This window comes from Talpa occidentalis, unplaced genomic scaffold (genome assembly GCF_014898055.3).
Source record: "Talpa occidentalis isolate TD23 unplaced genomic scaffold, MPIMG_talOcc4v2.1 talOcc4.4, whole genome shotgun sequence".
Classification (NCBI taxonomy): domain Eukaryota; kingdom Metazoa; phylum Chordata; class Mammalia; order Eulipotyphla; family Talpidae; genus Talpa; species Talpa occidentalis.
The window spans coordinates 45,466,225-45,488,439 of record NW_023604295.1 but is presented as its reverse complement, the minus strand read 5'-3'; the positions used below and the strand labels follow the sequence as shown (position 1 = coordinate 45,488,439).

The window sequence follows — 22,215 nt, the reverse complement described above, 5'->3', positions numbered from 1 at the left end:
GCACATCATTTATAAACACTATTTAAATAGCACTTCAGCACTATGCTCGAGATTGACCGACTGATTGATTGATTTAGAACTGGGGTCTAAGCCAGAGGTGCAGGGGGTGAGAGGATTCACCAGAGGCAGAGTGGGGAGCAAAACAGGCAGATCTACTGAAATACACTGCTGAGGGGAGCAGTGGTGAGACAGGAGAGGTCTGCTGTGCCATATGTGGGTTAGCTCCCTGGCCAGGGATTGAATTCAGGCCTTAGTGATAGCGCTGAGACTTAACCCCTAGGCCACCAGAGAGGCCCCCTAAAGTATTTTAATATTAGAAGACTCAGCAATTTAGTCACACTGAGAATGAGGTAGCAGGTTAAAAATAGTATTTGCTATTATCTTTATATTTAATTCATATAAGCCTCTTCCTTATTCCTTTAGATGAAACTTTTGTTTGGATTACTGGTAATATTAGCCATTACTTGTTGAGACAAAATAGGAAAATAAAGATATTTTCATAGCCAATATCAATTAAGATATAGTATATGAAAGGTAGTATGTGAAGTTCCTATTTCCAAAGTGTGAGTGCTTCCCAGCTGACAGCATCTCTGAACTGAGACCAGTCACCTAAGCAGAACTAATACCCATGAAAATACTCCTTTCATTAGCACTAAACAGGCTATGTACTGGAAATTAAAAATCATCTTTTAGCTATTGTGATAAATCAGCTCGATTAGCATAATACTGATACCATTATGTATATATAATAAGCATCATATATAATTTCAGTACATATAAGAAAATCTTAATTCTACATAAGCAGGAAATCAATGATTGACAATGTGAAGATTAAGTTATACTCATTATAAATAATAAGTAAATCTAAAAGGATGACATAGTGCATTGGATAACAAAGAAATACATCATGATAAGAAATGGATTGCCAGGAATAGTCAAATTTTAAGTACATTGATGCAGTCCTTAGCAATACCATCATAATTAAACTCACCTAGTGTGTCCACACCTTTCCTGCCAGCACGACCAACCATCTGCTTATAAGTAAGAATATCAAGAGGTCGACCACTAAAAATAGGAGTCCGAATAATTACACGACGTGCAGGTAAGTTCACCCCAGATGAAAGAGTAGAAGTTGCTGTCAAGACCCGAATCTGACCTTGACGGAAGGCTCCTTCAATGATATCCCTCTCCTCAAAAGTAAGACCTAAAAAAAAGGGGGGGGGTCAAAATCAACAAACAACTATGAACCAGAGATATACTTTGGGGGGGTGGGGTGGGGAAAGGAGGGATTGGGGTCAAAATCAGGGGGTTGCAATTGTTTGGTGAATATAAAAATAAAAAATAAATTAAAAAAAAGGGGGAAGATTCAGTGACATGTATTTATCAACACATAATATAAATACTGTGCTTGATCACTTAAAAATGGATCTGAGAATCTGCTACAAGCTAAAGTTGTTTAATTCAGCAACTATCATAATCCTGGTAATTTTGACAACCTATTTGTTTTTAAAAAACTTCTAGCACTCTCAAAATACAATATGGTAATTTCTAGAATTAATTTGATTTTGATATATTGGTGAGAATATTTCAACACATGTTGAGATAAAATGAGACACTCAGAGTGGCATAAAATTAGGTTAGAAAGTACCATTCCACCCTAAATTTTAAGGAAATACAGAACAGAAAGGAAACAGTTTTAGAATATACTTCCCCAAAGGTATAAAAAAGCCTATATCTTGGGCCTCCCCTGGTGGTGCAGCATTTGAGCGCTGGGTTGCGAGGCTGCCCTCAGGCTCTGAAGTGCCAGTTCGATCCCCGGCCACCGGCGAGGGTCCCACAAAAAAAAAAAAAAAAAAAAAGAAGCCTATATCTTATACTACACAGATAAGTAAACACATTTGTCTTACTTTTGTTTAATCTTACACAATTTCTTAAAATGTAAGAGTATGAAGTGTGGATTACAAGAAATCAAATGCACTCAAATATTATATAAATTATGAGGATTTTTGACAGATTATTAATATGGATACCTGCATGATGAAATGCTACTCCCCATGGTACAGTTTTTTGCAAAACAGAATCCAGTCCTGAAGGCAAATGTTTTAATTGATCCATTACTTCTGAGAGACCTTTTTGCTCCAGAATCACTGGTGGAAGTTCAGATGATCTTATCGGTCCTGTCACACACACACACAAACAAAATGATTAACACTGCTTACCTGTGGCTGGACTCCTTTAAAGTGATGTCTATGTCATGACAGAGGTAAATACTAGAGCAAGAGTTCTGAAATTACTACACACAATAATCACCTAGACACCTTTAAAACTATTGATGTAGGCCCTAATCCCTGTACATTGTAATGTAGTAGGGAGCAAACTGGAAATAAGGAATTATAAATCTTTCCAGTGAATTCTAAGGTACACCAAAGTTTAGTAAACAATGTACTGGGGTGAGACCAAGTACACAGGGGGATCAAAGGAACCAGTTGAATGACTGGGTGGGAAGATTACAGACACTATTCACTCAGAGTATCTGTAATATTCAGAGCCTAAAAACCAAAAGTCAGAAGATATATAAAAATCAGAAGTCTTGCTCAATGTGTATGTCTTCTCAATATCAGCAGTATCAGAATCACATAAGAACTTAGTTCTCTGTGACAAATTTTTTAGATTCCTTGGTACTAATGTGATAATTAATATCACCCATTACCTCTGTTTTTTTTCCTATCTATGTAACCATCTCCCCGAGTAATAACTTTCTTAAATATAGATACTACATTTTCTTAAATAATTTCCCAAAGTTTTGGATTCTAACTAGTAAAACTTTTTATAATAGTGGCAGTTTTTTGGTGCTTTGTTGAGGGGCATGGTGTGGTAACATACATCTAAAGAGGTGTGAACCTGTACCTCTAAATAATCATACACAGGGCCTCCCTGGTGGCACAGGGGGTTAAGACGCAATCTGTGAGGCTTCCACAGCCACTGCAGCATGAGTTCGATCCCAGGCCAGGGAGCTACCCACATGGCGCAGCAGACCTCTCCTGACTCACCCGCTGCTCCCCTCAGAGGTGTATTTCGGTCAATCTGCCTGTTCTGCTCCCCACTTGGTCTCTGGTGAATCCTCTCACCCCCGCCCCACACCTCTGGCCTGTACCCCAGTTCTTGTATGCATAAATAAATCAATCTTTTTAAAAAATTATATACATTGTAAACCAATGATACCTCAGTAAAAAATAGTACAATTAAAAATATATACACTTGACATATTGTATATTTTATCTTATCTATTTTTTTAACTTTTTAAAGTAAATTTTCCTTCAAATTTTGAGAACCCAAAGAGGGTTGCCAATGTTTTATTATATTACGTACAACTATGATATTTTAAATTACCATTTACCAATATCTTTATTTCAAAAGAAAAGTTATCGTGACATAAAAAATTAGTGGGGATAATTTCAAAATTTAAATTTTAGCCTTATGAAAAATGTGCTGCCTTGACTTTACTTTTCTGGTGAAAATTTCATCATAGTCTAGAATTTGGGAACCACTGCTATAAATCAAAGTAAACAGAACCTGAAACAAAGAAAATATATAATTACAATGATTCTGGTTAATGAGGAATACAAATTCTCATGGTACAACATGAGAAACACAAGTTGGCAGTGCAGAAATATCAATTAAGAGGGATTTAGAAGAGATATTATAAACTTGCAACAGAATTTATCCAATATAAAATTCCGGTAAAGTTTTTTTGTTGAAGTTAGACTTAAAAAAAAAATGTATTACCTGTCCTCATGATGCCACTAACATAAAGAAGTAATAAAACATCCCAATATTTTGTAATAGAACTGGTCTCTGTCCTTCCTACATTTATCTTGGACCCCAAGGAACCACAAGTTAGTAAAAGTGATAAAGGAATAGTGTTCATCCTAGAGTCGTAAAAAATATATACTTGTGCTTATAGCCATACTGTAGATCACTATTCAGAAATAAAAGATAACCAACTGAAAAATATGACCTGGATGAATCTTAAAAATATCATGCTGAGGGCCTCCCCTGGTGGTGCAGCAGTTGAGCGCTGGGCTGCGAAGCTGCCCGCAGCCTCTGCAGCACCGGTTCGATCCCTGGCTGCCGACGAGGGTCCCACATAGTGCGACAGACATCTCCTTCAGGGCCCACTGCTCCCCTCAGCAGTGTATTTTGTCAGTCTGCCTGTTCTGCTCCCTGCTCTGGCTCTGGTGAATTCTCTCACCCTCCCGCGCTTCTGACTGTACCCAGTGCTTGTATAAATAAATAAATAAATCTTTAAAAAAAAAAAAAAACATGCTTAATGAAAGAAGCCAGAACAAAAAACACATATGTAATACATGATTTGATTTACATGAAATTCTTGAAAAATAACAACTGATCTAGAATGTCAGGTAAGTGGATGCCTGAAACTGGGGAGAGAAGGAGGAAACTGATAACAAAAGGACAGAAGAGAACATTTTAGAGTGATGATCTATGTGTTTATTATAGCGGAGATTAATCAGGTGTATACATTTGTTTAAATTCATTAAATTATACTTAAAATGTTACGTTATTGTATGTAAATTGTATCTAAACAAAGCTGATTTCAAAATATATTTGTATATATCTATAGGTATATTTACATGTGATTCTTTTTATAGTTGGAGTTTAAAAATATAAAGAAAGATAAGGCTGTTTTTACCAGAAAAATGTGTGTTTGAAGTTTTATATGCAATTTAGGGGCCTCAAATATTCACTTCTCAAAGTCCATGGATTATAGATGAAGAACTTTACATAAATTTGCATAAACCCAGTATTCTAACAATGTGAAGAATAGCCTGAATCTGTGTACACACTGTCTAAAATGAAAATAAGGAAAGAATCAGTCAACAAAGCAGAGTGTTGTAAAGGAGTACATAGTGGGCAGACTGAGGCCAACATAAGAAAAAGCCAATAAAATCATTAAAATTACTTTCAAGTAAATGTACTAAATATACAAACTTCCATTTTCATCCATAACTTACCCTCAGTTTGATGGTGTAAATTGTAAAACTCACGGGCAATGATCTCTGCCAGTTTCTCACACCATTTCTTTGATGGACAGAAAAGTAATACTGAATAGTTATCACGAATGGTCTCATAACATAAACTAACAACATGGTCCTCATCTCCCTAAAAATAACAAAGAGAAATAGCCACTCAGGTGGAACTTTCAAAACATTTTCATATTAATTTAAAGTCATTTATTTTGCTTCATGGGGAAGGCTTTATGAAAGCCTAACAGAAAAATATAATAAAAGTCAAGTACAAAATCAGTAACAAAGAAAAAAATAAAACAAGAGGAAAAAAAAAAAAGAAATAAATCTTATATAAAGTGAGACGAATATATTTTCTATTCATTCTACTTTTACGGCTCTTCAACCCCTGGGCAGTGGAGATACCGTGGTGAGCAAAAGAAAACCAGGGCTCACTGGGGAAACATATTTAAGCACTAAACAAATAAATGTAAAATATAACCATAAGATGTAAAACAACTGTATGGTATTTTGAGGCCCCTTATTTGACAGAAATTTAACAGAAATCTGAAAGAAAGGTTTCCCTGAGAAAACGATGTTTTAACTGATATATGAAGGAGGCAGACATTATCTCAATGAAAGGTTAAGGGGGGAGGGGGACAAAAAAAAACATCAGGCAGAACAAAGAACACATATGAATATTCAGTAGTGGCCCAGTGAGTTCTCAAAACTAGAAGGTCAGTATGTGTAAATGAATTAATTCACCCATCTACTTACTCATTAAAACAAATACTTACTATGTGTCAGATACTGTTCTAAGTACTGGGGGTGGAGAACAAATTAGAAAAAAAAAGATTTGCCTTCAGAGTGTTTCTACTCCATTAAGAAGAGGTAGATAATAACAAAAACAAGGTAGGTACACTTAACTCCTAGTATGTTCCCTTTTGAAAAGTATTCAGGAGAAAAATAAGACAGGAAAAATAGGGACCAAGAGTATAAGGGCAGTATTATCTAGATAAAGGTGGCCAAGGATGGTCTGAGAAAGTGACACTGCAACAATATTAAAGATAAGTATTCAGTTTTACAGAAGATACTACATTCAGAAAGGTTTTGGATTTAACTAATATCACAGCCATATCCAGTATCATCATTAGATATCAGATAGGTCTCCACGACTCCAAAATGGTATTTCTTACACTCTACACTATACCTACCATTTAACAAAAGGCTGATTTGCACATTAGAATACCTTTTCCCAATTAAAAAGAAAAATCTACAAAATTATTTATATTTATATGTAATTTAAAGCACAGCTACATTTCTTCTCACCATCACTACCAATTATTTAATATCAAACACACTAGCTTAATATTAATACTCTTTCTTTTTTCTTTTTTAAAAAGATTTACTTATTTATGCATACAAGAACTGGGGTACAGGCCAGAGGTGTGGGGGGTGAGAGTGTGGCAGCTCCTGCCTCCATGGTTGGCAATGCCACTGTTGCCACCATTGCTCGCCAGTAATTGGATGAAATAAAGAGTGGCTGTACTGTGGATGCTCACAAATAGAGTACGTAAGACCCTCTTCCCCTGTGCGCTGGACTGGACAGTCAATGACGGGTAAGATCAGGGGCAGACTAAAGAAGGCACTGGCCAGCCTCATGTCTGTGACTCCTGACGACCTAAGACAGGCGCAGTCCCCGAGGGGCTTCATCATAATAAACTTGGGCATTCAGATCAAAAAAGGCCTACAAGCCTTGTTTGATAAGCCCAATCTAGGCAATAAGCCTGCAGTAAAAAACCCCTTCTTTGCTTGAAAACAAGGCTGCTAAGAGCGTTGCCTACAAACAAGCCTGATGGAATTACCTACAAAGCAGTTTAACCATTAACCAGTTAATCATTGTTTCTGAATAAGTAGTAACTTAGCAACTTGTCCATAATTAATTTTCTTACCTGACTTTTTCTATATATGTAAAAATCAGTTTCAGGAAATGTAACCACATATGCTTAGCAACTTGTAAACTATTAGCTAGAAAATTGTATTCTATGCCTAGGTAACAAGAAACATTGTTATGCTGGGAAAATAGATTTTGTGTGACCTAATGCCTTTTGAAAATGTATAAATATGCGTAATGATTTGAGCAAATTACACTCAGATTTTCACTCCGTTGAGTGTGTCTGTGTGTCATTCTTTCTTGTCCCCCGCCCTAATTCCTTCGACCACCTTTTGCTCGTTCTCACTCAACCCTGAGACTGTCTCGATCTCCCGCCACCGCTGAGCTGGTCTGCAGCAGTGAGAGGATTCACCAGAGACACAGCGAGGAGCAGAACAGGCAGACAGACTGAAATACACTGCTGAGGGGAGCAGCACGCAAGACAGGAGCCATCTGCTGCGCCATGTGGGTTAGCTCCCTGGCCAGGGATTGAACTTGTGCTGCAGTGGCTGGGGATAGCTTCATAGTGTGGGACCTAACCCCCTGCACCACTAGGGAGGCCCTTAATATTAATATTCTTTCTAATGGTATGTAATGCATATTTAATTACTTTGCCATCCCTAATTTATACAACTCCAAAACTGTTACCTGGTTAGAAAATACAACCAAACACAGTGACTATGGTATAAAAATAGTAACTTACCTTCACTTGTAGCACAGGATGAAATTCCCTCAAAAGCTTCATTGAAGAATCATATATGGAATTTCCAATTTTAACTGATTCCAACAGTGGTACAGGACGAAAGTCAGTGTGGTAGAGTTCAGCATTCAACCAGGAAGCCACAAGCTCCAAATTAGGAAGAGTTGCACTCATGCCAACAATCTGTATGGCATTAGACAGGGGATTGGCTAAATCTGTGTAGCTATGAAAAACAAATGAAAAATGATACTGAAAGATATAGAATGTTAATTACAAAGAGTGCTGCCAACAACATTTTAGATACTGTCCCTTGGTACTTACAAACATACATCCTTTAGGGTATATACCTAGCAGTAAAATTACTGGGTCACAGCTTTAATTTTATTGAATAGTCTTTCGAAGAGACTGTGCCAAAGTAACACTCCCATAGTTGGTGGTTTATTGTTCCATATCCTTGTCACTAGTATTTCCAATCTTTTTAATGCTAGCCATTATAGAGAATGTGGTAATATGTTTGAAGAAATAATTTATGTATCCTTGATTACTAATGAGATTAAGCATCATATTATATTTATGGACCATTTGGATACCGTCTTCTAAACGTCTGTTCAGGTTCCTTGCCCACTGACATATAGGGTTGTGGGGTTTTGGGGTAGGTTTATACAATTTTTTTAATGTTCTGGTTAATTACTTTCATCTTTCATTAAGAGTTGCTTTGTCTTCATCATTTCTTTCCTTCTGCTTTCTGCAGCATTATATTTTTTTTTAATAATTTTATTTTTATATTCCCCATACAATTGCAATCCCCTTATTTTGACCCCAATCCCTCCCCTCCCCGCCCCCCACCCCCCTTAGAGTGTCTCTGGTTCATAGCTTTTTGTTGATTTTGATTTTCACTTTCTTATAGTTATTCATTTTCCTGGTCCCTTATTTAAATTTTCTAGATTCTTGCTATGAGTGAGACCATCCGGTATTTTTCTTTTTCTTTCTGGCTTATTTAGCTGAGCATGATCCCTTCCAGCACCATCCATGTTGCTGCAAATTTCATGTGTTTATCTTTTTTGAATGCTGAGTAATATTCCATGGTGTATATACATGTTGTATATACATGTTGGTGTATATATATGTTGCTCTGTATGTGGTAAATACTTTTTTAAATGTTCCATGTGTTACTGTATGTTACATACATACAGTATGCTGCCATTTGGTAGTTATTCTACATACATCCCTTATGACTAGCACAGTTTGAACTGACTAGTACAGTTTGTACTAGTCATATCTTCCATATGTCTACTGATTTGGAATGTACAAGAATTATCTGGATGTTGTCTCACATACTGGGAAAGATATGTTGAAATAACCTTGAACTGTTGAGTACCAGCACAATAAATATAAACAGAGTAACATCAAGATCTCAGGGTGAAATTTCACACTGAAGAAGAAACAGAGCTCTAAAAAAAGCTCCCAGAGAGAATAACATAATCTTACACAAAAGATGAAGCAGCAGCATGCTACTGGGTTTCTCAAAAATAATAAGAAAATGAAGTAATGTCTTCAAACTCTCAAGGAAAAATATTTAAAATCTTGGCTTTTATACCAGGGCAATCTATAAAATAATTATAAGGCATTTTCAGACACGCAAGTTTTCAAAAAAATTATGCTCATACTGAAATAAAAGAAAACTTCCTGAAAACTACCTCCATCCAAAAGAGGAAGTAAACTCATTTGAGTTTTAAGAGAAACTTTCCAGAGAAAGACATGTAATCCTAAAAAGGGGGCTCTGATTCAAGCAATTGGCAATAGGAATGATAACATAAAGAGAGATTTGAAGATAACTGTTGTGCAGCTCACATAGTTACACAGACTAGAACAACTAAGAAGGGTTTAGGAGAAACTTCAATAAGATGAATTTGTTAGAATAACGAATGTGTTGAAATATATTAGGTAGAAATTTACACCAGTGGGGAAAAGATAAGGGATAATTCAGTGATAAGTCCATAGAACACCAAACCAATAAACAAAAAAAACCTTTATGAATTATGAAGCTAACAAAGAGTAATTTAGAAAGTAAAAGTCATCATGCTCCATGGCTCAGCTGACAAATGGTATTTATACAGTCATAATAGTGTAACACTAAATACTGATCTAAGCAAAATTATAACTATAATTTGGAGAATGGAAAGAGAATAAAGAGGTGGGGGTTGCTGGTGGGCAGAGATTAGGTAAAGAACATAAAAAGGAGATCGCTATGGATTTCTTTTATAGTATAATGTTTAAAGTTCAAAACTCAAGTAGATGCATTTAGAGACACCAATGTAAAGAAATTTTTTTAAAAACTCTGAGTTGCAAATAACTTCTTTGGGAGATAAAGAAATGCTATTTTTCAAAATTAGCTTTGACTACTTAAAGATATGTGTATAACTGATAAATGGGAAAACTGAATTTTAAATTTTCTATCGCAAAAGTAGTGAGCAGTCAGAAATTCAAGAATGTTTTCTTGAAATGGGTATAAAACCACTTCAGTGCTTTTAGTTCTTTCTTTGGAACAAAAATGAACTGCTGTAAATGAATTTCTTCTAAATTATTACTACTCTCCTTTAATTTATTTACTTATGTAATTTTGCAGACACATTCTCAACACTGTTTGGAATCTAAGGAATTCAGTTATTTCAGGGACTCACCAAGATGATGATTTCTGAGTAATATAGCAAATCTTCGTCAGTAAAAGTTCCAGCAGATACCCTCGGTGACAGTCTCCCAGCATATGTAATTCATCCACAACCACCATCCCTAGAGATTTTCCAAATACTAGGTTTTACAGAGTTTCACAAGAGAATTTTAAGACTCAGTATCTTATATAGTAAACAGTAAGTAGCTAGTGTTACAAAATATTACAAGTAATGTAATTGTTTTTTTAAGATTTTGTTTATTTATTTTTACATAGAAGAATTTGGGTGTAGGCCAGAGGGGGTGTGTGTTTATGTGAGAGAGGATTCAACCAGAGACACAGTGAGGAGCAAAAGAGGCAGATCTACTGAAACACACTGCAAAGGGGAGCAGTGGGCAAAACAAGAGAGGTCTGCTGTCCCATGTGGGTTTACCTCCCTCACCTGGGATCAAACTCAGGCCGGCAGATGGTAGCACTGAGAGGCCCAAAGGAAATTCCTAACCATAGAACAAAAAATTAAGACTCCACATAATGGTCAATTTTTTTCTAATATATTTCAGACAGCATAAGTGATGCTAATACAATATATTCTGAATCTTAAAAAAAAAATTGCTGACTAACCTACTCAAGGATAACTGCCTCCCTTTACTTAGGCACTTCTAATTGGCAACTTTGTAGAAATATATGTACTATGAGATATCTAAGACTTCTATGACAGTTATTCAGTATATTGAATATTGACTTTTCTACAGGGCAAACAGCCAGAGCAACCATAGTCATATTAGAAAGTTGCTCATAAAAATAGAATCAGAGCAAAACCAAATGATTTTTGTTTTTTTAAATTTAAAGGACAGGTTTATTAGGGAAAGGGACAGAAGAATAAAGGACACTTGTATAGACACAAGCAGGAAGAGCTGCCCTGAAAGAGACAGGTTTGCTGAAAGAGGCCTGCGTGGTTGCAGGTTGGCGGCGTGGAGGAAAGCGGCCTTCATTGAGGGAGGTCAGTGAAGAGAAGTCCCGGCATGGCACAGTCACGGGCAGGCAAGAAGGCTGCTGCCCTGCAAAGGGAGAGAGTTGGTGAAAAGAAGTACCTGCATAGTCACAGGTGGACAGATGGAGTGCTGTCAAAACCAAATGATTTTTTTTTTAAAGATTTATTTATTTATACAAGAAATGGGGTACAGGCCAGATGCGCAGGAGGGTGAGAAGACTCAGCAGAGACAGAGTGGGGAACAGAACAGGCAGACCGACAAAATACACTACTGAGGGGAGCAGCAGGTGCAACAGGAGAGGTCTGCTGCACTATGTGGGACCCTCGCCCACAGGCCAGGATTGAACCAGCACTGCAGAGGCTGCGGACAGCTTCACAGCGTGGCGCTCAACCGCCTGCGCCACCAGGGGAGGCTCCCAAATGATTTTTAAGGGATGTTTCTGTTTGATCATGGTAAACTAGTAAGTCACCACAAAATAAAAATATGATTGTAACCCCTTATATACTATTTGGAAAATCAAACCAGTCAATACACTTGGAATAATGCTCCAGAATTATTGAAAATTCATTATCAACCAACACCTTCTTTAAACATTTTGATAACATCAGTTTACACTGTTGTCACCCCACAAATTCTCCCAACCAAAATCAAGACCTTTCAGACTATTTCCTAATGATATAAAATTTTCCTTTCCTCATCAGTCAACTATCTCCAAATCATACTGAAAATGAGTTATTTCAGCATTCATTCATTCATCTATCCAAAAATAGTAATCTACCTAGAATGCCAGGAATTGTGCTAGGTATATTGGATATAACATTTAATAAAATCCTATTGTAGTGCTCCAGATATTTAAAGTCCAGTGGGGCCACCACGAGACAATTCTGACAAAATGATGAATGTGATTTCTCTCCAAGCTTTATAAAGCAGTGTCCATGTCTTATTAATCTTTGATTTCACTGCCCACCCTATCAACTCCACCTTTACTATTTAAGTTCACCAAGTTATCAACGAGTAGCTAACTGATACACTTGCTGCTTCTGTTGCTGTTACAGCCATTCTCTTCTTGTTGCTACTTCTACATAGTAGGCTTTCCTAAACAGCAATAAATAAACAAACAAACAAACAAATAAATAAAAATAAAAAGATTAAGGTAGAAAATCTTCCTGAAGTCCCAAGCTCAAATACAGTGTCAGTATCTGTACCTCCCTACCATTACCCTGCTAAACAGCAGCTTCTGGATCCAGGCCGAATCTAGATATGACAATACCAAAATATGACAATGACGGGCCTCCCCGGTGGCGCAGCGGTAGAGCGCTGGGTTGCGAAGCTGCCCGCAGCCTCTGCGGCGCCGGTTCGATTCCCGGCTGCTCCCCGGCCACCGGAGGAGGGTCCCACATGGTGCGCAGACCTCTCCTGCCACCCGCTGCTCCCCTCAGCAGTGTACTTCGGTCCTTCTGCCTGTTCTGCTCCCCGCTCTGGCTCTGGTGAATTCTCTCACCCTCCCGCGCTTCTGACTGTACCCAGTGCATGTATAAACAAAACAAATGAACAAACAAATAAATAAATAAATAAAACATGCCTCTATAAAAAAAAAAAAAAAATAAAAAAAAAAATAAAAAAAAAAAAATAAAAAATATGACAATGACACATACACACTAATTGCAGAGATGGCAGATCCAGCTCTAGTATATTTCCTCCTATTTCTGGTCAAGTTTAGATAGGAAGAAGTAATGAGAAGTGACTCTGGAGTTCAAGGATATCCTCCCTATTTTCTAAAGCATAAAAATACCAGAAGTACAGTCAAGAATATCAGCAGGATACAAAACTCCCTTTCCTCCCTCCCCTGAGTATCTAACATTACAGATGCTGATTCTTATCTCCAGAATTAAATGAGACAACAACAAAAAAAACTGAACATCCAGAATCACAATAGTGCCACTCCATTCCATCAAAAAAATGCAATAGAAAGTATTTGTTGGGCCTCCCCTGGTGGTGTAGTAGGAGGTTGCCCACAGCCTCTGCAGCACCAGTTTGATCCCTGGCCACTGGTGAGGGTCCCACATGGCGCGACAGACCTCTCCTGCCATGCCCGCTGTTCCCCTCAGCAGTGTATTTCGTTGGTCTGCCTATTCTGTTCCCTGCTCTGGCTCTGGTGAATCTTCTCACCCTCCCGCACTTCTGACTGTACCCAGTGCTTGTGTAAATAAATAAATAAATCTTTAAAAAAAAAAAAAAAAGAAAAAAAAGTATTTGTTCATTTCCTAGTTTTCTTACCTAGCAGATCCATCTTCTTTTCCTCTATGAGGCGGTTGATCAGACCATTGGCTCTCTCAATTGTGCAGACAGCAATATCCATGGAAGAGAAGTGTACTGTGGGAGAGCTACTGCCCATATAACCATCTACTTTTATTCCTACTTCCTGAAACAGACTCTGAATTGAGTAGAAAAGAACAACACAGGTTAAATTGTTTTAAATTCTTGAGTTATAGATTGAGTCTATCTCAGAACACAGACTAAGTACATAGAGACACATATCAGGTTACTCTTACTTATTCCTGGCCAAAAACCAACTGGTTCTTTTTAGAATCATATATTAAAAAGATTAGAATTGACAACTCAGTACAGAGATTTTCTGTTAAGACATAGTCAAATAAAATTAAGTATGCCATTTTAATGATACCATTCAATAAAACAGTTCTAAGAACTATTTGTAGAAATTAAAATTGGAGACTACCTTAAGTGCTAACATTTTTAATCTATAAGCAAGAAACTAGTTCTTTTTTTAACACTGATGTAATACTTTAAGAAACAAATGTATACTTCATGAAGAAAATATTTTCATTATCATACTATAGATTATTTTTTTTCATATAATGGGAGAAAAGTTTTCAAAAGTTACATGCAGTGCGGCTTTCATGTTGTTTCTCAGTTTAACTTTAACATACCTTCTCAATAAAAAGGATCCTTTCATCATTTTGTTACTTTGGTCTAACTTGAGAGGATGTTACCATGTAGGATCAGCTTTCTTGGCTATTCGGCCTGTGAAATAACTTGAAACATTTCTAGGACCACAGATCTTACAACTATTCATTCATTAAATGTTTCTGAGTGTTTACTGAGTTAACCCATAATACTATGGTTAAAATGTTCATTTTACCAATGAAAAACTGAGGCCCATCAGATAATGTGTCTGGCTAAAGACATAGTGGCAAACTGAGATTTTGGAGACTAAGAGCACAGTAATCTTGCCATTCCAACAGCACCTTTTTTCACTTCAAAAATCACAATAATAAATCTATTCTCTTAAACAGAGCATTGTATTTGTAAAAATGCCTTAAAAAGGCCTCCCTGGTGCACAAGGGTTAAAGTCTCAGCACTCAATCTGTCACCAGCCACTGTGCCATCAGTTCAATCCCTAGTCAGGGAGATAACCCACATGGCTGAGTAGACTTCTCCTGTCTTGCCCGCTGCTCCCCTCAGCAGTGTATTTCAGTAGATATGCAGAACAGACTAACAGACCATAGCCCTAGAGTTTTATCTAAGTACTAATGGATCTTGTTCTTCATCCCCCTAACTATTTCCAAATGGCCCTCAATTAGGGTGGGGTACTTCTTTAAACTATTTCCTTTTCAGGCTTCAATCCAGTCCTATACCACTCAGTATAATGCCACTACTGTGAAGGTAGCGAACTTCCCTGAGCCTCATTTTGCTCCCAAATAGTTGGATATAGAATACAATAGTAACGGCCGCTAATAGTTTTAGAGGAACATTATCTCCCTTAGAATTCCAGTTCTGCCAAGTGTAGGTTGTGAAAAGTATTGTCTTCTTAAAATGCACCTTTCACATCTGTTTATAGGTTGTGATGAAAGGATTATACCCTGTATAAGTCAGCATTCAGTTGCACATTTACATGCCAATTTAAGTATTCTATTTACTTCCCAAGAAAAAGTTTATAAATTTTAACACAATTTCCACCAATGCCTCTTTTAATCTGATGACCAACTTTTCTCTTTATGCAATGTTTTCCTTCACAAATGCTCAACTTTTAAAGTTATACTGGGACGCAATAAATCATCTTTCACTTATTTTTATAAACTTATTTCAATAATAGCTTCTAGTAACCACAGTTTTGAACTCCGCACAAGAACATTACCTGGAGATAGTATTTCTTCTCTTTAGCCACAGAGACAAAGGGCAGAATAAACAAAGCTTTCTTCCTCATTTCCAAAACCCTCTTCAAAATAAGTAATTCAGCAACAAGAGTCTTCCCAGCACTTGTAGGAGCTAAAACATGTTGTTCCACAAAGTTATCACAAAAAGAAGCAATATTTGATAAACTGCATAATGTTTTACACCATATCTAGTAACTACAGAGCCTAAGACTAACCTATCAAAAAGGCCCCAACTAGCATTTAAAGACTTTATTTGCCCCTGACTTGAAACCAGTTTTCTAAATAACTTTTCTCATACTGAAAAAATTATTAAACAAATTATCAATAGCAACCAATAATGAATATCACTGAGTACCTATCTTGTGCCTAAGACCCTTTCCTTTAAAAACTGAATGGTTGAAGGCACTGCTTTGAGGAAGGTGAACAACTTTATATATTATCAATGTAGTTATGATACAAGTTGAGAAAGAGAAGTTAAGAGTTGCTGGTATGGAAAGGAAACAAAAGTTATGAGACAGGAAGAAGAAAAAAACCAATGCCAACCAGAAAAAAAGAGTATGTGCAAAGGCATGGAGGGAAGTCTCGTTTGTTTGCATGATAGTAATTTAGTAGGTCTGAAATATAAAACACAAGTTGGGGAATGAAAGAAGAGATAAAACTACCACATGAAAAAAGCCTTATAATTCTATCATATAAGGAATTTAGAATTTATCCTGAAAGCAAAGCAGAGTGACTAGTGAGTTGAATGAAAAAGGAGTAACAAGATCATGTTTGTATTTTATAAATATCGATTTAGCTGCAGGTGCAGAGCAAGAACAGAGAGAAAAAAATAAACTAGGCTATTGCAAATTCAGAAGATGATAGTAAACTAGGTAATGGACTATGAGCGGAGATGTAGAATCAAGATATCTGACAACAGACACTGGACTTGTTCAGTCAATGATGTAAGCTGGTGACCAGAGTTATGAATGACATCCAAATTGTAGTTTATGCAAGTGAATGGTCAAGTCATTCTACCATTGCCACTAACTGTCATTATTTAGCATTTACTGAGTACTTTTATGTGTCAGAAACTGTTCTGACCACTCTCCCACATTCTAATAATTGCATAATACTATGCAAGGCTGCATAGTAAGTAGTACAGACAGTTTCAAGACCGCCAGTCTGACGCCACAGCCTAAACTTTTATCTACTGATAAGTTGTCTGTTTTTTGCAGTCATAATGAAATATCTGAATAGCCAACAATTTCAGAGAAAATTGATTCTAAGAACAAATGATTAGTTTCTAAAATCAGTAGAGTAAGCTCAGAAATTGTTTGGAATGCCCATGTAAATTTCCTATAAAGTGTATTATATGTGGTTTTGGGTATACCACTCCGTACAAGCAGGTCAATTCATAAACATTATAAATTAATTGTGTGAACATTAGAAGTGTATTAGAGTATAATGTTCACACAATGAAAGGCAACTAAGATTAGGGGGAAGATCAGATTTACATCTTCATTGTCTCTCTGGGACGTTTGCTTGTTGAGAGAAATGGCAGGCCAACTAACCGATTAATTTGTTGTTTTTCTTGCTTCTCCCTACCCCAGCTATATATACCGCAGCTTTCTCTAGTTTTAAAGCACTCTCATCCACCTTAAAATCATAACTACCTCAATAGAGTATCCTGTATATTCTATAATTTTTATAAAATAGCAAAGACATAAACTTGCATAAATCTGAATACCTGAATAGACTAAATTCTTTCCTTCCAGGACTTGTCCAAGCAAAAGGCACTCTGCCTGCCATTCAAACATACTTTTTACACCAAAGCTGTGATATTTCTCCAGAACCGCTGTGGGAAGTCCCCAATTTGCCAACAGCAGCTTGTTTGTCTGGTCGTCAGGAACTGTCTGCTTGCTTTCCCCTTTCAGAAAAAAAGAAATCAGTTAACAGTAGAATTTGATCCTAACATAGGGTTTTAGTAGTTAGTCCTCCACTGCGTTTGGGAATTCCTAAGTGGTGTAAAAGTCTATGTCAAGCACAGCCAACATAAGGACCTGTCAGGAGTGCTGGGCACTACAGGGAGTAAGATTTGGCCAACCAGCAGGTTGCTTCTGTAAGGTAAAAAGACCCGGAAACCACTTGGATGTTAGTAGCGGAGGCTGCTGGATGTGGGCTGGACAGCAGCCAACCACGTCCGCGTCTGGACAGACAGTGACCTGCCGCACCAGGTCGGAGCCGCAAACCCACCTGGGGACGGCGCATAATCAGGGGGAACAAGCAAGCTCCAGCGCAGTGCGGCCGCCTCCCGACACGAGGCCGGGCTGGCGGCCCCCCTCGCCCGCAGACCCCGAGAGCCGGCGAGTACCTGCTGCCGCGCCCGGCGGGCGGCCGCGCGTCTTCAGGCCGCGTCCCAGCCCCGGGGGCGGGCTCAGCACCGGCCCGGAGGGGAGCAGGCGGCTGTCATGGCTGTCACCGCCGCTGCCCGAGAAGGAATCGGAGTCCGAGGCCGAGCGCCGCCGTTTCCCACTGCATCGCGGAAGATTCATAGCAAACTCTGCTCGGCCGTTCAGGACAAGGCCCAGCCCCAGCCGGGACTTTGTCCTCCCACCCGGGACAAAGCGGACCCCACCGCGGACGCCGCCATATTCCCGCCAAGGTTTTCAAACTCAACCCTCTTAGCCCGCCCGGAGCCATAGAGTTCTCAGCGGCAAGAGTAACCTGAGAACCATAGAGTCGGGGGACAGAGCGGCTCTCGCTAGTGGTTAAGACTTCCGGCTTCAGCCGCAGCTGTTTGCTCTAGTCAGAGAACCAGAGGACGACCTGTGTTAGGAAAAAAATAGTCTGCATGTGTGATTTCCATTTGTTATCAGAGCGGCCAAAAGTTTCCTTTTTCTCCATTTCTGGTTTGAATAGTAAGGTGATTGTAGCTTCATTAAATAAGAGGGCCATAATAGATTGGAGAAGTAACTTAAAAAAATATTAGAGACTATGGTATTTAAAAAAATCGTATTACAGATTATGTGCGCAAAACATACAAGTAAAATTTAGGATTTCCCATGGAGCATAGTTTGCCGCTTCTAGTGTATGGTCGTGGGGGCAGAAGCTACTTTTGTACACAATTTTTAGCTCATATACACTGGGGAATAGTGGAGAATTGGGGACATATTGGGGAAATAGATCCCTTAAGGAGTATGAATGCTGGATGTATCTGAGTGATTAATGAGACAACAGCTTATCAATGGATCTTTGCTCTACCTTCTGCAAGTAGAATCAAAGATGTGACACAAACGGTTGCTCGTTAATTATCTGTTAATAGCGTTAATTACACGATTCGTTTCACCAAGCAAATCTAACAGGCAAAAGACCTACAGTTAAGAGGCTGTGCTATTCTTTAACTCTAAAATCTTAACTGAGCCAGTTCAATTTATCAAAAAATCTAATACAAATCTGGGAAATGGCACTTCAGTATCAATCCCGTGAAAACCTGATGTTATAAACATTTTTGAAAGACAATACTCTAAAATTCCGCTAGATGGAGACAATGCTCCACGAAGAAAACATTTTTCTTCAATACCTTTTAAGAATCTGTTCAACTAATTGTTGAGCACTATTATGTGCTAGGTACTGGGTGTGCTATTCTTTGACTCTAAAATCTTAACTGAGCCAGTTCAATTTATCAAAAAATCTAATATAAATCTGGGAAATGGCACTTCAGTATCAATCCTGTGAAAACCTCATGTTATAAACATTTTTGAAAGACAATACTCTAATATTACGCTAGATGGAGACAATGCTCCACGAAGAAAACATTTTTCTTCAACACCTTTTATGCATCTGTTCAACTAATTGTTGAGCACTATTATGTGCTAGGTACTGGGTGTATGTGGCAGGCAGATGGCATGAAACCGCTGCTGCTCTCAAAGAGAAAGCACTTATAGAAGGAGACAAACAAAATTTAAATTTAAATTGTTCTAACAACCAGGCAAAAATGGGCAGAGAAACAAAAAAGATTCTAATTTATAGTGAGGGAAAAGTTCCGAAATGCAGTATAACATAGAGTTCAAGAGTGCTACTCTGAAGCCAATCAGTCTAGGTGTCAAGATTTACTAGTAGTGTGATTTTATATGCTTAACCCCTTTCTGTCTCCTTTTCCTCATTGTCGACAATAATAATGGTAACAACCTATTGTATTTGGTTATTATGAGCACTAAGTCCATACAAGCAAAACACCTGGAACAGTGGCTACCCCAAAATAAGTACTATTCAGAGAAAGTGATATTTAAATTTCTAAGCAGCTCTCATATATCTAGCATTTGTATGGGAAAAGAACAAACCAAAGAAACCACTAAGTTATTAGACTTGTGTTAGGTGAACTATGGTGAAATGAAGAATATAATTAAGTAGGAATTTAAAGGAATAATCTGTCATCCTACTAAAAAGTCTAAAAAATATTTTAAAATTCATAATTTATTTCAAACATTCAACATATATTTCTAATTGCTCAAAAACTCTTAGAAAACACAGATGAGAAAAAAAATACAAATGCTAACAATTACCATAATAGGGCCTCCCTGGTGGCACAAGGGGTTAAGACTGCACTATGAAGCCATCCGCAGCCTGTGCAGCACAAGTTCGATCCCCAGCCAGGGAGGTGACCCATGATGCAGAGGACATCTGACTTGCTCGCTGCTCCCCTCTGCAGTGTATTTCAGTCAGTCTGCCTGTTCTGCTCCCCACTGTCTCCAGTTGAATTCTCTCACCTTCCCACACAGACACACACACCTCTGGTCTTATATGAATAAATAAACAAATCTTAAAAAAAAAATTACCATAATAATTAATGTTTAAAACTGGAAATATTTCCCATCTGTCTCTTGTCTGAGTGTGTGTTTCTTGGAATTTTACCTATAGTACTTCTTCAAGGCCTGAGGTAAAACCACAAGAGCAAAAATTTGCACTTATTTTTTCTACTTACCTTGGGAAGCACACCAATTCTGGACTGTGGGTCTGTTAAATGTAGCTGACCAGACCCTACAAAGCTCCTTTCAAGTTAAACAAGAGCAGGACACTTAATCCACCATGCAACCATGGATATACATCACAAGGTATGACCAGGAATGGGAGGGTAGGGGGACTGCAGGTTGACAGATGTAGTTTGCTTCCCAGAGACTTATTAGTGGTATGCCTTTTTAATAAGTTTGGAGCCACGGGTGGGAGTCAAGATTATGATTTACCTGGTCAGCTAACTCACCTCCCCACCCCCTGCTAAAGCCTTAAATAACATAATCATATTTCCAGTTCGACCTACCCTATTCTCTTTGTTCTCCTATCAATAAGATGGCCAGGATCTTGCTCTTCTAGAGCATCCTGCATCATACAGCCCACTCCACGACTCTCCCTTTTCTTTATCAATGCGGTGTTACTGATACAACACTGGACCACTTTAAACTTTAATCTCTGGATTAGTTTTGTTGTTGTTGTTTTTATATTTAAAGAGCAGGTTTATTAGGGAAAGGGACAGAGGAATGAAGGACACTTGCATAGAGACAAGTGGGCAGGAAGAGCTGCCCCGAAAGGGACAGGTTTGCTGAGAGAGGCCTGCATGGTTGCAGGAGGGTGACCTTGGGGAGAGCTGCCACTGCTGAGGGAGGTCAGTGAAGAGAAGTCCCGGCATGGTCACTGGCAGGCAGGAAGTCTGCTGCCCTGCAAAGGAGAGAGTTGGTGAAAAGAAGCACCTGCATAGTCACAGGTGGGCACAAGGACTGCTGCTGTTGTTTTGTTTTTTTAAGATACAAAATGTTTAAGATACACTGAGAGCTAGATTTGTACTTTTCCATCCTCACCATCTCAGTCTACACAACAGACATTTCTTTGCTTCACTTACTGATGTCAGATGTTTTTTAATATGGAAAAATAAAATTTACACAAACCACATTTGTAAATTGACTTACAGAGAATCATCTGAACAGACTGAATAAGCTGTGCTTTTCACATGAGTGGAATGACTTGCATTAAATAAAGATAGAAAATATCCAAGATCCAAAATATGGGATGAGAGTGGTGCTAATTTTGTCTAACGTGCTCAGAATAAAAGGATTTTGTGTTTGAAGTTCAGTGGTTCTCACCTGGAGCAAGTCCAGTGACTGCATGTTATAATCCCCTGAAGAACTTTTAAAAATATTACCTTACTCCTAGAGATTGTCATGTAATTGGTCTGGATGGACTCCAGGCACTGGTATGTCTTTAAAGTTTCCCAGATTTTGCTAATATGCTGCTGGAATTGAAAACCTCTGGTGGAATCTGAATTCAAGTAGACTTGAATTCAGGTGGCTTGAGTGACAAAGTTTTAACAAGAGACTAAAATTAACAAGGAATTCTGAAAAAGATCTAGTCTTCACAATGACCCAAAGGACTAGTAGAGATAGTTTACTTATGAATGGGAATGGAAGCAAAATTGAAATAGCTTCAAAGGTCGAGGTCAAAACATCAGAAAGCCAGCTTAAGGTGGTAAAACTAAGTAGTGCATTTCTGAAAGAGACTAAACTGAGCTAAATGTACCTGTAACTTCCAAATTCATGTAAAGGCTATATTCCCATTTCTCTCAAATGGTAATACTGCTGACTCCGTATCTAGGAGTCACCAGGCAGACACTCTGGGGGAGAGGAATTGCTTAATGACCGGGACTGCTATGGATGTGATTTTTAGAGTAGAAACTGCCTTTGATTTGATGAGAAC

General features: G+C 38.0%; 2 protein-coding genes across 4 annotated transcripts in view; one reads left to right on the top strand and one right to left on the bottom strand.

The window, feature by feature from the left end:
• POLQ (DNA polymerase theta) overlaps nucleotides 1-18,135 on the bottom strand; it is a 78,757-nt gene extending 60,622 nt beyond the window's left edge. For all 3 annotated transcript variants that reach the window (XR_008553861.1, XM_037525468.2, XM_037525471.1), the window contains exons 1-9: nucleotides 17,846-18,135; nucleotides 17,222-17,401; nucleotides 15,474-15,604; nucleotides 13,595-13,751; nucleotides 10,339-10,447; nucleotides 7,661-7,880; nucleotides 5,034-5,181; nucleotides 2,031-2,177; nucleotides 992-1,204 (exon numbers count right to left, since the gene is read on the bottom strand). Coding sequence is in view for 2 of the 3 variants with exons in the window: in XM_037525468.2 (XP_037381365.1) it covers nucleotides 992-1,204; nucleotides 2,031-2,177; nucleotides 5,034-5,181; nucleotides 7,661-7,880; nucleotides 10,339-10,447; nucleotides 13,595-13,751; nucleotides 15,474-15,604; nucleotides 17,222-17,401; nucleotides 17,846-18,026 (1,486 nt within the window). In the remaining variant the exon portion in view is untranslated. The remainder of the gene's footprint in view (nucleotides 1-991; nucleotides 1,205-2,030; nucleotides 2,178-5,033; nucleotides 5,182-7,660; nucleotides 7,881-10,338; nucleotides 10,448-13,594; nucleotides 13,752-15,473; nucleotides 15,605-17,221; nucleotides 17,402-17,845) is intronic.
• Nucleotides 1-22,215, top strand: part of FBXO40 (F-box protein 40) — a 79,352-nt gene that overhangs the window by 24,688 nt on the left and 32,449 nt on the right. The window lies entirely within an intron of this gene.